We start from the raw sequence: 17,245 nt of genomic DNA on the forward strand, positions 1-17,245 counted from the left end.
GCTTACCTGCTGCTGTGCTGACATCCCATAGTGTCACATGGTGAGAATGCCAGCCATGGAGTGGGCAGGTGCAGTGACAGCTGCATGTGGCTCTCACAGGTACAGGACATTCAGAGACAGGGATGGCAACCTGACTTCCATCTACTGGTAGCTGCTGGCTGTACGCTTGGGCTTCCTCATCACCTGTCAGGTAATGGCCCTGCCAGGAGGGATGGACATGGGCACTGGGTGGGGATGTGCTGACCCTGTGTCCCCTCATGTGCCAGCATGTGGTTTTAACAGGCATTGGTTATCTGCCTGGTCCCCAGCATTCCTAAGTTGACAGAGGTCAGGGTGAAACACTGTCAGGCTTTGCTCTCAGCTCCCCTAGAGGCAGAGCTCACTGTGCTTGTCCTGGCTCAGCACAGGCAAGCTGGATCTCCTCACAGCAGGCTGAGCCCAGCCAAGCAGGGGCTGCTCTGGATCTCAACCCACCAGTAGAAATAACATCCGTGACACTCTGAGCTGTTTCAGGTTTTATTTTAGAATTTATAAAATTCCAGTGTCATCCATACTCATGAGCCTTTTTACATGTTTGCATATAGTCTCCAAATTCCAAAGTTAAGGCCAAGGGATCATTGCTATGGAAACATACAATATGGAAGACGTCAGAGAGGAAATGGACACATGCCACAGTCTGCTGCGGAAGGAGGGTGGTGGGGGACAGTACTAGGTACAATCACTTCATGACCTTCTTTAGAGTGGAGGGTCGGGCTGTGGGGCATGCCCAGGTGGCAGTGCCCCAACTGTAACTCAAGCCTAACTGTGCAACTGTTGAGGCCAGGGGGTAGAAAGAGGACGAGGGGGTGATAGGCTTGGTGACACAGGACAGACCTAAGCTATGGGGGTAATAACCATTTTCTGACAGACACGCGTGGGAGGGTGTTACCCTACTTCTGCCTGACCCACCCTGTTTCCTATCTCCTGGGTGGATGCAAAGCCACCCCGTCCTTCAGGGGCAGGCAGATACCCTGCAAAGGGACGTGGCCTGCTTCAGTCACTTCTCAAACTTACGGAGAGCACTAGGAGGTTTTGGTGCAACTTCTGCATAGCAGCCTCTTCCAAGGAGAGCTGTCATGGGAAGGAGAAGCATTGGCATGTCAGGCCTGTCAGACAGAGAACAGTGTTGGAAAAGGCAAGCATGTTGGGCCCAGCCTGCCAGAATTCAGGCCTTTGCCCCATAAGCAGCACTAGAGAAGGGAGGCTAGGGACTCCTGCTTGTCCAAGAGCTGAAGCAGCTGGGATAGAAGGATGGCTCAGACTACAAACTTCTGTAGGATTGAGGCAGGGGAAGGAGGGAACACAGCGCCCCAATGACTCCTGCCTCCCTCTTCATAGATGTGGTTTTCCTCTTACTGGCTGGAGGAGCTCAGACGCGGCCTCCTATAGCAAGCCAGGGCAGGGCCTAGGCACAAGCAGCCCAGAGGATAGAGCATGGATCACCCTCTCCAGCCCATACAATGGAGGCCTCAGGGAGGGCTTGACGCACCACACTGTCAGCCCTATCGCTTTCAGTTCCCCTCTTCCACCAGAGCAGAAGCCTGGCTCCTAATCTCTGCAGGCTGCTGTGAGGCTGGGGCTAAGGTCCTGAGGCCAAGCCTGGTTCTAGCTCAGGGAAATCCTAAGGTCCCATAGCCTGCATATGCCTGTGAGCACTCTGCTTTCCTCCAGAGGAGCTCACGCAGCTGCTCAAAATGCTTCTCTTGGTTTTCCTCCAGGGTTCTGCTCTGGGTGCCGGGATGAGAGCTGAAGCAGCTGCTCGCCCACCTACGCTGAGAGGCCACCATCATACTGACTTTTGAGGTAGAAAGAAGGCAACAGTAAATGGTGTCCCTGCTGCTCACACCTAGATGCTGTGGTGCTCGCAGGGGACTACAGCTCCTCAGGGCTCTGCTTCCCACCAGCTTCTCCTGGGCCACGCCCTCACAGCAACCTCAGCCAAACCAAAATCCGTCCCATCCAGTAATGCTGTCACGTGCTGGCTTGTCTGACTGCCCACGTGGCTTTTGGGAAGGGTGAATAAGGAAGGGCTGGAAACTAGGAGCAGGATCTGCCATCGCGTGCTGGAAGACTCATGGAGCGTGCAGGCTGGGGCTGTGCTTGGTGTGGTGCAGAGGTGCGCTGGCAACGCACTCTTACCTGACCAGGGCAGCCATATGTTGTTCTGGTCCCTTCCATCTCTGCTGCCTCTAAGCCTACTGAAGGTTTTGTTCCTTTAAAAATTAAGTTTCTGACCTTTTAGATTATTTTAAGCTCTCCCCACAGTCAGCTATCAGCATTAAATGTATTTTTGGCAGTTCAAAGGAAAAAAAAAAAAAAAAAAGTTGATTGCACTCTACAAAGGTAAGGTAAGGCCTGGGATAAACACAAAGGAAAGAGGGCAAACGTTTTGGCTTTAGAAAGTCAAGGAAATTTATTTCCTGAGGTCATGAGACAGGAAGTAGATTCCTAGCCACAGTAAAGGAGGTCTCCTAATGAAGGCGAGAATGCCTAGTAAGACATACTCAAGAGAGCTGATTTTTCTACTAGCATTTGGGAAGCTGTAAATCTTAGTCACTTTAAGTCAATTATGAAGTTTCTAACAAAAATACACACACTTAGTGTTTGAATTTGAGTGGAAGTCTTGTTCCAAAGAAGGAAAGTAGATCCATCAAGAGATGAGAATGGGTCCTAGCTGTGGTGATAGCTGAGGGGAGCAGGATGGGGTCTAGCACTCCAGACACCATTAGGAGACCTCATGGGGCAATTGACTTGTGCTCCAGCCGCTGGGTCAGATTTCAGACAGGAAGTATTTGTGGCAGGTTAGTGTCAGGTCAGCGGGCTGGAGGAGATGGTTCTGCTTCCAGGTCATTATCGTTTGGGTCCCCAGGGAAGAGTCTTGGGGGCAACTTGAGCCCCAAAGCTGGGGAAGTCTTCAGAACTGCTCATATCAGGGGCCTAGAGCAAACAAAAAGGGAACAAGTTAAGCTCCTGCCCTGCTGCAAACTTGCACAGTGCCCCTGAGCTAAGCAGCTTTTCTGGTGTCCTGTGGGTGAGGGCTGAGCATAGTTATGATGTCCTTTGGGTGCCCAGCACAGACAGCTGAGCCTCTAGAGATGGCACTGACGAGGGTGCAGACAAGGAAACGGCAGGTGGATCAGGGGCTCCAAGAGCCCAGCCTCAGTAACCTGGTCACTGGAGCAGGGTCAGGACAGTCCTGCAGCAACACCAGGGCAGCTGAGGACAGTGCAACCATGTGTCCCGATACATTGCTCCCAGTGAGAACATGGCTGCAACCACTGAGCTAGTTCTCTGCTGCAGCACAAGTCAGAGGTGCCAGGGCACCTCGTCAGCCTCTAAAAACCACATGACCTAATGGAACACTTTCAGATCCCCCATCCCCCAACAGTTCTGCTGTATCTGATAATGGGACATTCAGTGCAGGCAAAACATTTGGAAGGAGACGGGTGCTTTGTAAGCTAGAGGCTTGTATAAATCATAAAGAGCAGGATGGCCCCTCACTGCTTTCTCCACCACCACGGCCTGCAATGGGGGGGGCAGATGACAGTCAACCACACTCTCTGTGCCCCTGCAGCAGAAGCAGCACACACTCACCTTTTCATTGTTGACAGTGGCCCAGGGGGCATCTCTCACCACGAAGCCCTTGGATGGGGCCTTGGATTCTTCATGGGAAGAGGGCTTCATATACACTTGCATTGCCTCATTGTCCACCACATCTGCAAGCTGCAGTCAGAAGGCTCAGTTAGGAGGATGGATCTTAACGGTTCTTCAAACTGCAGTAATCCCCAGCCCTAAAGTATCCCACATCTTGCTGCAACCTGTCTGATGTCACCAGCCTGTTCCACAATGTCTGAACACAATGTTTCTCTACTAGTGTGATGGCCACCAACTACTAGACTCTAACTGATGCAAGCTGCAGCAAGGCAAGCACGTGCACGTGCTGGTGGCATCCCAGCACACTTATTCACTGCCCTTTCCTGGACAGTGGGGCCAGTCCTTGCAGCCTGTGGTCTGAGGGACAGCTGCAGGTAAGGGCTAACAGCAACCTGCAAAAGGATCAAGTTCTCCAATGCTGTGGTAGAAAATATCACACGGAGATACCTCAGACATTCAGCTCTGTGGTTAAGGAAATCCTTGCTAAGCCCCCATACAGATATGCTGAACACTTACATATTCTTCCTCCAAGTTCAGGATGTGATCAATAGCTTCTTCCACATTCTCAGGGAGTCCTGTCACAGTCACGCAGTTGGGGTCAGGAGCTCCACTCTGGGGGAAGCGAATATCCACCTGCAACACAAAGAACAGGACAGGACTTAGATCTGCACAACTGAAAAGCTACAGCCTACTCCTTGCTGCACTGCATTCATCTCTGGGTCCCCAGCATAAGGACATGGACCTGCCGGAGTGGATCCAGAGGAGGCCACGAGGATGCTCAGCAGGCAAGAGCACCTCTGCTGCGGAGAATGGCTGGAGGAGCTGGGGTTACTAATCCTGGAAAAGGCAAGACTCTGAGGAGACATCACTGCAGCCTTCCAGTAGTTAAAGATTGCCTACAGAAAATCAGGAGAGCAGTCCTTTGTCAGGGAATGTTAGTGATCTGGCAAGGGGGAACAGCTTTAAATGAAAAGAGGGTAGGTTTGGATGAGATATTAGGAAAAAAAAATGTTTATTATGAGAGTGGTGAGGCACTGGAATGGATTGCCAAAGAAGCTGTGAATGCTTCAACCTGTGGTGTGAACTGTGAAGCGTACAAGGCCAAGTTAAATGGGCGTTTGAGCAACCTGGTCTAGAAGGAGATGTCCCTGACCATGGCAGAGGGTTGAAACCAGGTAGTCTTTAAGTCCCTTTCAACCCAAACCAATCTGTGATTCTCTGTGCAAAGTCTGTGGCAGCAGCAAAGGAGGGCTGCAATTCCACAGGGTCCTCATTCTGCATCTTCATCATCATGCTATCAGCATGAGGCACAGTAAGCTTTCTGTCTCCTACACGGATAATCCTGGCTAACAATCATTTTATAGCTGGCTTAGTGCTCCCCATACATAGCCACTGAGCTCTCTTACAGCTTGCTTTCCAGATGGCTGCAGGGAAGCCATACAAGATAAGACCAAAACCAAAGGCTGCTCATTTGTGAACCAAAAAGCTTGTTTCAACAGCTAAGACCAACCAAGATGCAAGCCTCCAAAATCTCATCACCCTGGATACACATTCATTAACTGCCCCTTCAGTAAAGCACTTATTACTGCCATATACTGTCAAGGATGCTGAACCCTGCCCTTCCCAGAGGTAAACTGACTGTAACAGTCTTTTAGCTTCCAGCAGGCAAATTTGGATCCCTAAGAAGTGTCTTTGGGAATCTTCAAGTGAGCAGAATCAATGATTGAAGCAAGCAAAGAAATGTAGAGAATCTCTTTGGGCTAACAGGGTCTGGGTGCAGTCCCCTGCCAGAGATCCCCAACATCAGTTTACTGTCCATTTCCAGCACCTGGAGCAGCTCACACAACCACTCTCTCTTCTAAAGATCATCTAGGACCCCACCTGAAAGAAATCTATTACTAGAAGTGCTTCACAGAGGGACAGAGCTCAGTGCTGTTTGTAGGGCTAACTGAGAGCAGAAAAGAAGCATTTCCAGGTTCCTCTTATGACCATGTTTAAGCAAGATGATACCAGCTGAGCCTGCTCCCTGCCTGGCTCCTGGAGGAAGGGTGACTTACAGCTCAGGTCACGAAGAAATGTTTGAGTTCACGTGTGTGTGCACTGTCCAGGTAGCTCAGCTGGCCCAGTGACTCTGCTTCCATGTTTGAGGTGACAGCTTGAGGAGAGCAGAACAGCACTGGCTTTTCTTTGTGACTGTCCCAGCTGGAAGTGCTCCACAGGCACGAGACAAAAGAATCATAAGATTTGAGCCTGACAGTCCTGAATTCAGACCCTGCCTTAGCACAGGAGTAACCAGCTCCACCCAGGACTTCCCCACCTGCCCTGCATCACCCCTCTGCTCACCTTAAACTCATCCATGATTTTGCGGATGGCTTTGCCACGTGCACCGATGATGCGTGCGTGAACACGATGGTCCAGAGTCACATCCTCAGACACCATCTGCTCCAGCTCACCAACAATCTTCATGATGGCATCCCGGGCAGCCTCAGCATTCTTCTCATAGCCAGTGATGGTGATCTGGTCCTGCGCCTGCGATATAGGGAAATGTGTGAATAATCAAGCAGATCTCCAGCCTGCTTCCTTTTACCCTCCACTTTATGCAACAGTAACAGAAATCAGAGCCCTAGAGAAGATGCTGTGCTTCCTACACTCAAAGACAACCAGCAGTGCTCTCCGTGCATCCTCTGCTCTCTCACCTGGCTTTCGTCATCTTTGTCAGGGAACTGGATGTTGACCTCATGCTCTGTGCGTATCTGGGTGATCACTGCTCCCTTCCGCCCGATGATTTTGGGGTGGTACTTGGGATCAACAGTGACTGTCAGCTTGAAGCTTCGCAAGGCCTGGAACAAGAGAAGCAAAGTGAGGCACAGCAGCAGAGAATGCACCATGGCTGATTCAGTGATATCCATTCAAGTCCCAGCATTTCCTTCTTACTTCTGAGATGCATGGGACAGATTCTGTGTGGTCCTGCCCAAGTGTAAACGGCTACAGAAGACCAAAGACATTCAGCTGCTGGGGCCTTGTGCTTTTGCCACATTTAGCAGGCATCTGCAGGTAACAAACTACCACCCAACTCATCCCTCATCTACTTATTCAGAGCTGGGATAGGAATTCGCTACAAAGCACAGACCCACTGCTCACAGCAAGGGGTTGCGTCCTCCAGCATCTCAATGAGACGTGAGGGCGAAAGTCCTGGGCAATGATTCTCCTGTCAGTTAATATTATATTTGGATAAGCCACTCTGAGTTCCTCAGACTTACAGAGAAGCTACTGGTGCTATTAAATGGACAGAGGTTCCAAGAGGTTGTACAGCTTCTGAAGGAAACGCCCAGAGGCTGGGTGAAAGGAAGGCACAGCCTAGTGTTCAGCTAGGGGTTCCAGCTGAAGGTTCGGCTGGAAGGAAGGACAGGCACAGGCCTTACCCGATCCTCTTGCTCAGCCTGCAGCTCCTTCACTCTTTCCAGCAGCCCAGCCTTGGCACGGTCCAGGTTGGCAGCCAGCCCAGTGATGGTGATGATATCCGACTGCAGCTCAGGAGCAGGGACCTGGATGTTCACCTGAGCAACATATGATTTCCATTTTGTACCACTGTTCACTTTACATTGGCTTCTCACTGATCTCCTCTGCCACCAAGCACAGCTCCCACTCAGCCTGAACCCTGTTTCTTCAGCCACTACCAACATCAGAATGCTCTGCTGTAGGACTTCAGTCCCTAGGAATTCTGTGTCACCCTGGAGAGGCTAGGAAACAAATGTATGTTCAACAGCCAACCTGCATCACACCTGAAAGCAAGAGGTCCACAGTCCCTGTGGGCTTTGAGGGAATTCTCCCAAACAGGCAGGCATAGCAGAGCCATGGCCAAGGAGGAAAAACTACTCTTGCACTGGTAAGGAATCCTGACAGGCCCCACCAAGTCATTCAGTACTCACAGCATCAACACCGATCATACAGCTTCATCGCAAAATCTACCAAGCCTCTCAGCCCAGGATTAAATCATGCAGGTCTCATTTCCTTATTACAGAGCTATGGTCAAGCCAACGCAGTCCTGAGTACGTCACAGCTGACACAAACATGGTCACCTGCAGATTTTCCAGGACAGAGAAGTTGGGAGGAAAAACAACAACTTACTTCAAACTCGTCCATCATTTTACGGATCCCACTTCCTTTCTGGCCAATGATGTAACGGTGCAGATCAAAGGGAACTTCTACTTCAATGGTGACAGGAACCAGAGCCTGCAGAGAAGAGATCACAGTTTACCCAGATGAAAGACTTCTCCTGACTTTGTGCTTGCCATATATTTGTTCAAGAGACTATGCTGCTGAATTGAGGTACATTCCCCTGTAGTCACGGTGCAAACTCTGCAGGAGAGAGCAGCTGCAAACGCTAAGATGATCTGCTGGGTGCTTAACATCTTTTCCAAGCAAGCCATCTTAAACCCCCTCAGGAGTCAGAGGCTTCATATCCTTTCATATCCTTGGCTTCCACCTAGCAGAAACTTGGACAGTGTCACTACAGGATTCTCCCTGCGTGGCAAGGTCTGCTAAAGCTGATCTGATTGAGGCTGAATCATTCTGTTTCTCTTTCCAGCCCTGCTTCATAAAATAAGTATGTCACACTCTTCTGGCAAGTAGCTCAGGGCTGCTTACAGCTCCAGCAATTGCTAGGTCAAGCACTGTGACTCAAGCCACCAGGCAAGATTACAGAGCAATTGGAGACCTTCCCTTGGACAATACAGACCTTTTCCACAGCTAGTGCCAGTGACCACCTGGACTGCAATCCCAACTGAATGCCACCACTGAAGCTTGTGGTGAGCTTCTCACATCAGGACAGGACTAAGTAGTAAGGCTAATGGGCCCAGACAGCCACGTACCTGCAGTGCCTCCTTTGCTGCCTCACACTTCTCCCTGCGACCAGAGATGATGATGATGTCACACTTCTTTGGAGAGCTGGGGTCTGCATCCTTCCCATCCTTGCCTTCCCCACCCTCCTCACCATTCTCCTGCAATGCTGGCTCTGCAACAGGAGCTGAAAACATGGAAAGTCTCACGTTAAAGGCACAAGAACTCCCTCTTTGCTCAGCATCTCCCCCTTCAGATCCTCAGGCTCAGCCTTGGTCTTTGCCAAAAGAGATCAGTCACTACAGCCTACTACGGTATTGGTTATTACCAACACAGGCAGCTTGCCGTGGCGTAGCCTGGAATGAGCAGAACAAGAACATCCACTGAGATCATCTCCTCCTTTATGCACAGCACTGATACTGCCTTTGCCTGCACACAGAGGACCTGCAACCACACTACAGAATTGGAGGCCATGCTCCTATGTCAACAGAAGCAGCGAGTAAGGCTGGCAGTTTTTTCAGCAGCAGGGAATCTCACCTGCATGGCACTGGCTGTAAGTTACAGCAGCATGGCTGGTGGTAGGCCAAACTATCCAACAAAAACAGGTAATGCAGGCTCCAGCTGTGTTTAGTTCAGTACACCCAACAACAAGAGCATGAGGGCTCAGAGAAACCTCGGCAAGCCTGCAGAGCAAGGGAGCAGTGGGAGGTTCTGCTTTTGGCCAGGGTAGGCACTTATGTCCCTGTGTTCGGTGGTGAGAACACGTTCAGAACACATTTACATTTTTACCCTCTAAAACTGGCCCCTGTTATCCATGAAGACAAGGCTTATGCCAAGCCCACATTCAGGAACACTGCACAGAACACGTGGGGGCACTCCTCCACAGATTTTAAGTAGAACTCCACTGATTGAGTAAGGACTACGCATCTGATCACCCCAACTGCCATGTGAACATGCATCCCCGGGTATACCTGGGTTCTCCTCCCTGTCAGGGAATTTGATCTGGACACCATAGTCCCGGGTGATCTGCTGGATCCGGGATCCTTTGGGGCCCATAATGGAGCGGTGGAACTTTTGTGGGATGGTGCATTCGATTGTCACTTGAGCTTCCTGTGAGAAAGCAGAGTTGCTCTATTGCGAGGCAGCCCCTTTCACACGTGTGAACAGGATGCTTGCACACGGTGAAATCCATAACGGACAGAGTGAGGTGTTGGGAAAGGTAACAGCTGTTGTCACTGAAAGAACTGAAAGTTTCACGGAATCTTTTTTCTCTCTGAGAGGTTAGCATGGAATATTTTTACTGAAAGCTGCCTCCAGCTCATAATGCTAAAGGTTCCTGAGATGAAAGCTCAAGCTCTCTATGACCCTGAAGGGGAGAAAACAGTAGGAGAAAGATAATGAATGAAAGAAAGGAAGAGCACAGGTCTGACTTGGTTGTTTCCAAAAGCAATACTAACAAGACAGGGAAGGCAGGGAGTGCCATTGCCCCAGACCAGGCACAGAGAGGTGCATGAAGTCTCCAATGTTTTACTACCTGTAAGTATACCAAGTAAAGCTCTCCTACTTCCACTCCTAAAAACCATGAGGAAGGTTAAAGGAGAGAGACTACTTCACACAAAATGGCCATGTTGGAGCTAACAGCCATGCCAGACTGGGATCCAAAGTCTGCAGCCCTTACATATTGACAGCAAAGCTTCAAATCCCAAATTTGCTGTGGGACTTGCTCACATAAAGCAGGTCACTGGACAACACTGCTGAAACAACAAAGAGTAGAAGGAACAGCTTTCCTGAGACATACCAGGTCCTCAATGATCTCCTGGATGCGTTTCTTGGCTGCCTCCACACAGTCCTTGGCTCCCTTGAGGGTGACTTTGTCGCTCTGGGTGCCGGAGCGTGGGAAGCTGACCATCACCCCACCATATTCATCTGCAATCTCACGCAGGACCTGCCCTCTCCGGATGACAAAGTGGCGATGATGCTTGGGGTCAACCACCATGGAGTCTTCAACCACATTATCCTGCCAACAGATGACAGCCAGCCAGTCAGCCCTGCCTTCCTCGTCATAAGCACTCGATTGCTGCACTCAATAGCAAATCCAACCTCACTCCAACAAGTCCTAAGTTTTTAGGACTAACAGAACCTCCACACTAACTCATTGCATCTTGTCACATCGCTAGGCAGAAAGAAGTAATAGTTCTTACCAGGTTCTTGATCAGGGCCTCTAACTCCTTCTGTGCCTCTTTGACAGCTTCCTCAGTTCCCATGATAGTAATCAGCTCCTGATCTTTGTCCTCAGAGGTTGGGAAGATGATGCGGGCCCCGGTATTGTCACGCACTTTACGGATGTTGCCTCCACCCTTACCAATAAGGAATTTGTGGTACTCTGGCTTTGCACGGAGGTCCACAGTGTAACTCTTAGTTTGCTGAAAGAAGTCAGATCCCCATGGAACATGTCAGTATATAATAAATAGACGTCAGCAGCCACAGCAAGCATGTAGATATTTAACTCCACACTCCACATACATACAAAATGTTGCAAGAGCAAGGCAGATGCAGCTTGCTGTCAAAATCAAAAAGGTATGACATCTTAAAGAAAAAACTACATGAAAGATGTTCTCAGTGCTGAGGAGTCCTCTCTACACTCAGCATAGTTGGTGAGAACACGAGCACAACAGAGTACCCTGGGAGTCTACGACTCACACTCAACAGCAAAACCTTTTGCTGACTGCTTGCTGTTGGTCACACAGCAGACAACCAACCACTCAGAACACGTTCATATGCTGGCATTGGAAAGGTGTTTGTTTCTTTTCTCTTGCAGTTAAAATGACCAGTTAACTGGTCACAACTCAGAGCAATGTCTTGTAACTAAGGGCTCCCCAAACCCACTTGTATGCAGTGAAATGTAAGAGCTGGAACTGGAATTCAGAGATCAGGAGAAAATGGAAAGGAGATATGCAGAGGCAGCCATTTCAGAGAAGTGTGGCTATCCAACAGCACTCAAACCTCCAGAGTAGGGAGCCTTTGAGTATATCCCCCCAGCCATGGGAGAGAAGCAATACACCCAGTTTTTCCACTCATGAGAGAAAAAGCTCACTGTCAACAAGTTTACTTTTACTCTTCCTGATTGTACTCAAATCCCTCTAAAGAGGTTATGCTGTCTGATGCAAGAGACTTCTCAGCAGACTATGGGGACCATGTGAACCCTGGAAAAGAAACAGCCGGCCAAAACAATTTGCTCCTCCCCTTATATCAGGGCTCACCTTCTCCTCTGCCAGGTGCAGCAGCTGCTTCTTGGCTTTCTCCACATCCTGGGCTGGGCCCCTGATGGTCACAGTGTCACTGCCAGAGCCCTCAGTGGGAAAGTGGATGTGGACTCCACCGCATTCCTCCATGATGGAGCGGATGAAGCGGCCTTTGGCGCCAATGAGGGAATTGTGCAGTTTGGAAGGAATAGAGACCTCCACCTCTGTGATGTTGGCCTAAGGACAGCATCAGGTTGTCAATCAAGCTGCAAAAATGTGGTTGTGTCTACCCTGCTTATCCTCCAACTCCCACACTATTAAGGTCTTTACAGAGCTGTGTAGGAAACGCCCGATCACAGAAGCTTGAGACTGGCTGCCTCTTATACATAAGCCATAGGCAGGCTTGCTGTATCATCCCACAGTGCATTCAATTTTGGAAGAACTGCATCCCGAGAGCAACTACCATGAGTGTAAATTCAGTCTCTGACGAGGAGACAGCAGACCTATGTCAGAGCCTCCATTTGGACATGCAACAGATGCTATCCAGTAGTGCAAGTGCACAAGTTTGCTCTCTGTAAATCTGCCAACTACTGTGGCAAGTCAGTATTCGTAGAGTAGCCTCCCAGTAACAGCCTTTCATCTTAACTTAGCTCAGTTCCTTGCTTTGTTCAAGACGATGAGGGTTGTCCCTGCTGATGTTGACCATGTAGTATTTTCAGTCTGCTTGACCTCAGTTAATGCACAGCCTTCCCTAGTTCACAAACCACACTTCAGGACAACGCTGCTATTTGCATTCTGATAAGCTACGAAAATAGACATCCCTGAAAGAACTGCCAGATACCACAGGCATACTCTTCTCTCCTGCTACTGGCAACTTTTGTAAGAACTTAGGTTTTAGGGCCAAGAACAGACTGACACTCCTATTTATTTCCTCTCTGCTATTCCACACTACAACAATTTCTTGTGTGTTAATGTATTCTATCATCATTTTCAAATCCCTCATCCACAAAAGGTCACTTACCAGCTCCTTCTGGATGGCAAGAATTCTGTGGCGAGCAGCTTCACAGTTTGCTCTCTTGCCTGTGATAACAATTGTCTCTGAATTGCTGTTCTCTGCTGGGAGATCGATTTTGGTGTTGCTTTCTTCACGAATCTGCAAAGAAAAGAAATGTCCCATGTCAGAAGAAAGCCTTTGGAGATTACACTTCACATCACCAATGAGCAGGAAAGAGCAGTAAGTGGGATTGGGATTCAATTGAAGGCAGTGACTATAGTGAGCACCAGAGAAAGAGAAGTTATCTCACCTTCTTGATGTTGGCACCTCCTTTCCCTATGATGTTCTTGTGGAATTGTTTGAAGATGGGGACAGAAATAGAAAAGCTGTTTTCAACCTAAGGGAGAAAGGAAGGGAGAATTGAAGATTGCACCATTGTGGCAGTTCCCACTCTAGGAACCTGATAAAGACGAGCTTTGACAATAGACTTGGACCCAAGGAAGTTCTCTGTACAAGACTGTCTACCTCCAGCCAGAACTTTATGTCTTGAGTTCTGTCATCTGGAGGTGTTTCAGTCCCAACTAAGTACAGTGACAGTACAGCTGTACTTTATTTCAGGGCTACCTAGGTGCGTAGGAGAGAAGAATGTGCCCATACCAGGTCTGCCACCATCTTTTGCATGTACTTGGTGCACTTCTCCACCTCATTTTTGGGACCTCTCAGTTGGACAATATCGCTCTTGTGCGCTGGGTCTGGGAAGTTGATGATAACCTGCAAGAAGCAGTCGTTTAGAGTCATCTCAAGGAAGTGCAAGAACTGCTATGTCAGACACAAACAAAGCTTAGGGAGATCCTGCACACCCTCTCTCCCATTCAGAAAAGGGCAGCCATGTTAGCAGCCTCTGGTCAAGAGAATTTTCTCATATGTATTCAATACAGAGCCACGATATTTACGATTTTAGCAACAAGACTGTTATACATGTAGTAAGTGCCCCCCCTAGATTCCTTGTCTCCTGGAAAGCCTCACCTCTGGGAATTTCTCCCGAATTTCCCGGATCCGCTCGCCCTTCTGCCCAATGATGGTCCGGTGGAATTTCTGCTCAATGATTAGGTCCTTGGTGCGTTCATTTTCCTGATGGCAATACACATTACAACTGAGTACTCAGCAGTAGAGCCCTATATTTTCTTTTACCCATTTGCTGCCTACCAGCTTTTTTCTTTTTTCCTCCTCCAGAGAGGATTCGCTCTAGGCTGACAAAGAACAAGCGTGCAAGTAAATAAAGAAGCACATTTGCAAACAGGGACTCACAATTGCCAGCAGATCCAAGCGTTCATTGGGCAAGGGGCACACATTTGCACCAGGCAAGGTTTTGAGGGAACATAACAGCCCAAACCCTGCAGCTCCCTAAGCATCGTGTCCTGCTCACCATACGGGAAGCGAGTTCCAGCAGCTCTTTCTTGGCCTGTTGGACCCCCTGTGGATCTCCTTCAATTCTGATCAGGTTGCTCTTCTCATTGTCCGGGGGAATGCGTACAGACACCTTGTAGAGGTCCTTAATCCTGTTAACTTCAAGGCAAGGATGGTGGTGACAACCTGCTAGGCCAAGGCTGGCAACAAGGCATCCTGATTATCAGCACTTAGTCTGCCCACACAGTAAACCAGCCTCTGAAAAGGGGCAAGGGTCTCCTTACCCTACCCTGAAATTCAGCAAGAGCAGATCTGTGCCATACAAGACCCACACAAGTAAATGCTCTGGCATTTTAGAGAGCAAAATGCTCATTTTCTAAAGCACGGAATCTGTTTCCTCCCCAAACACCACACATTTACATCACATCACAAGATGGTCATTCATTTCTCTTTGAAAATTCTTTAATGAGGAGAAACTTAATGGCAGACACCCACATTCCCCTATCAGCTGTAAAATGTAATTCACACGAAGTAACTTAAAAAAAAAAAAAGTTAAGTTAAATTTAGTTCTCCAACCAAGAAGAATTTCCTCCATGACATGGCAAAGTCATCTCACAATCCTTTAACACACTAAAGCCATCCCAAGCACTTACTGCCTATTTATCTCCTCATGTCAGTCAATGAGAGCAGCTGAAGTGTGATGGAGATACCACACTAGATGAGCTACAGAACCCCTGATACTATCATCTACAGATGTAGAGTCTGAGTGTAGGAAGGACTAGAAAAAGCACACCACTTACTGTTTGCTCCATTCTTGCCAATGAGGTGTCGATGGAATTTGTGGTCAACGTTGATTTCTGCATAATCCATCCGGTTGATCTACAACAAATCACAGAGAGCTATGTAGAACAGGCCAACCCTTGTCCCAACTCATGCCCTACATAACTGCCTGTTGCCAGTATTGGCACTGACTCTCCAGTAAACAGCTACAAGCACTCTTCTTGCTACTGAGCAGAACAGAAACACATCCCTGTTTTAAGTTGAGAGCACCACGCTTGTGAAACATCTGGAGGGACTTCTATTCTTCCCTAGTTACAACTGAACAATTCTTCCTTATCTGCAGCAAAAGATTTAAGATCCAGTGCTGATTTTTCAGGAATGGTATGGACAAGTTTTGTAACCATCTGTATGGGAACTGCTGAATCACGGCCTGAACCTCTGACTGAGCACCTGAGGCGAGCAATGAATCAGCCCTGGGAGCACAGGTGAAGACAATTCTCCTGTGCTACTGTAAGGAGTGGAGCCTGGCTGCACCTCTCCTAGACCCCATTTAAGAGCTGACTGCCACTGGAGAAGGATCTCTTTTGGAGATCACTCCTCTTGGAGTCTTCTCAACAAGCCCAGGACAAGGATAACCTGTTTAGCCTAACTTTCTTGTATACTTCTTAATTACAACATCTGTATATTCATTGATTATACACCATCGGACATACAGCTTGCTTCCTGCAAGTTCTGTTAAGCATGGAAAAACATCATAAATGTGAAACACAACTTATCATCTCTGTTCTGTTGCCCCTTCCTATGAACTGAGACTACTAACACCAACTTACCAGATCCTTGACCATGACTTCAATCTGTTCCTGAGCCACATTCACATCTTCTGTAGGTCCTTCCAAAGTGATTTTATCCTCTCCTTCCGTGAATTCAATGTGAACCTTGAGACAAGGCAATGAATTCATTAAGAATTTTCCAAGATGAGAGACAGATCAATGCCCTTAGTCAGGCCTACATAATCTCTGCCACTAATACTTTCCTTCCCACAAGGCACACACATTATTCCTGAGCTTTCAGAAAACAGTAATGCACAATTTGGCCAGTGGCCAATCTAGAGCCTATGGCTCTCATGCTGTTCTTATTGTTTGCAAGGGCTTCAGAGAAGTTGCTCACCGAACTTTATCTCAACATGAACTCACAGCAAGAAAGCCTAGTTGAATTCAGCACTTACAAGTACGTTACCACATCAATTCTTCAACTAGTGCCACCTAAAGCTTCCTCTGAAGGAATAACCAGAAGAATAACTTAGGATGAGTAGCATTAGCAGCAGTGAAAGAGAGGCTCCCTTTAATGTTACGATCTGTGCCTTTTCCTCCTTGGTTACACTCACTCTAGAACACGTTTCTCTTCTACAAACAGCGATCTGGAATAAACAATATTCTATAGAGGGTTCTAAAGCTAACCAGCTCGCCCATACCTTTGGCATCTGCTGAGTTATTTTGGCCAGGTTTTGTCCTTTCTTTCCAATAATGAAACGATGAAGCCAAGAGGGGGCAGAGACCGAGGAGACGGTAAAACTGTTGGCCTGAAAGACAGAAAATTTAAAAAGCTGTTTGATGGACAAACTGGAAGAAGTCTCCACAAAAATTCAGTTCCAATTTCTATGGTGTATCCTCAGTACTGAGTTCATCTACGCAGCATTTCTAACAGCCCAACAAAGACCGCTCCTCCTCCACCTGTCCATGCTGCTCCTAGTTATATCCTAATGCGACTTTCTAACCCATCTGACCCAGCCCATCTCATCAGTACCTTTGCATAGACTTCAGTCAACGCTTGCCCAAGCTTTTCAGGTTCGCCTCGCAGTATCACCGTCTCCGAGCTACTGTCAGTGGGTGGGATCTCGACAGAGACTCCAGTTTTCTCCAAGATCTCCTGCAGGGAATTCCCCTTGGGGCCGATGACATACTTGTGCTGGGACTTCTTCACTTCCACTGCAATGGTAGTAGTCTTCTTTTTCTGTGGGGGCAGAGGCACTGGGGCATCAATTACAGGGGGGATAGAGAAGGACAAGAGTGGAAGGAAGAGGCAGCAGATGCAGTGAATTTCTGCACCAAGTAAAGAGCAAAGCAAAGCTGAGCATGTTGGTTCTGCAGTACCCTAGCACCTACTGGGGCCCTGCCCATAGAAAGCCTTGTGCTCACAGACTCATAGTCAAAGTACAAAACCAGCATTCTGTGGCAATGGTCCTCCTTCATGGAGGAGACCATGCATACAGCCTTGCACAACAGGGCTCAAC

The 17,245-nt window shown here is 48.4% G+C and overlaps 1 protein-coding gene across 1 annotated transcript in view; it reads right to left on the reverse strand.

Annotated features, from left to right (window-relative positions):
- Window positions 1–503: 503 nt before the first annotated feature.
- HDLBP (high density lipoprotein binding protein) overlaps window positions 504–17,245 on the reverse strand; it is a 35,217-nt gene continuing 18,475 nt past the window's right edge. Inside the window, exons 8-28 of the mRNA XM_010716510.3 lie at window positions 16,759–16,965; window positions 16,427–16,534; window positions 15,786–15,890; window positions 14,976–15,054; window positions 14,195–14,334; window positions 13,795–13,899; window positions 13,426–13,539; window positions 13,079–13,165; window positions 12,796–12,927; window positions 11,793–12,011; window positions 10,734–10,955; window positions 10,331–10,549; window positions 9,504–9,642; window positions 8,565–8,719; window positions 7,822–7,926; window positions 7,116–7,250; window positions 6,390–6,533; window positions 6,037–6,222; window positions 4,210–4,326; window positions 3,634–3,762; window positions 504–2,976 (exon numbers count right to left, since the gene is read on the reverse strand). Of these exons, the coding sequence (XP_010714812.1) occupies window positions 2,890–2,976; window positions 3,634–3,762; window positions 4,210–4,326; window positions 6,037–6,222; window positions 6,390–6,533; window positions 7,116–7,250; window positions 7,822–7,926; window positions 8,565–8,719; window positions 9,504–9,642; window positions 10,331–10,549; window positions 10,734–10,955; window positions 11,793–12,011; window positions 12,796–12,927; window positions 13,079–13,165; window positions 13,426–13,539; window positions 13,795–13,899; window positions 14,195–14,334; window positions 14,976–15,054; window positions 15,786–15,890; window positions 16,427–16,534; window positions 16,759–16,965 (2,934 nt within the window). The 3' untranslated portion in view covers window positions 504–2,889. The remainder of the gene's footprint in view (window positions 2,977–3,633; window positions 3,763–4,209; window positions 4,327–6,036; window positions 6,223–6,389; window positions 6,534–7,115; window positions 7,251–7,821; window positions 7,927–8,564; window positions 8,720–9,503; window positions 9,643–10,330; window positions 10,550–10,733; window positions 10,956–11,792; window positions 12,012–12,795; window positions 12,928–13,078; window positions 13,166–13,425; window positions 13,540–13,794; window positions 13,900–14,194; window positions 14,335–14,975; window positions 15,055–15,785; window positions 15,891–16,426; window positions 16,535–16,758; window positions 16,966–17,245) is intronic.

Source organism: Meleagris gallopavo, chromosome 11 (assembly GCF_905368555.1).
Source record: "Meleagris gallopavo chromosome 11, MGAL_WU_HG_1.1, whole genome shotgun sequence".
Classification (NCBI taxonomy): Eukaryota; Metazoa; Chordata; class Aves; order Galliformes; family Phasianidae; genus Meleagris; species Meleagris gallopavo.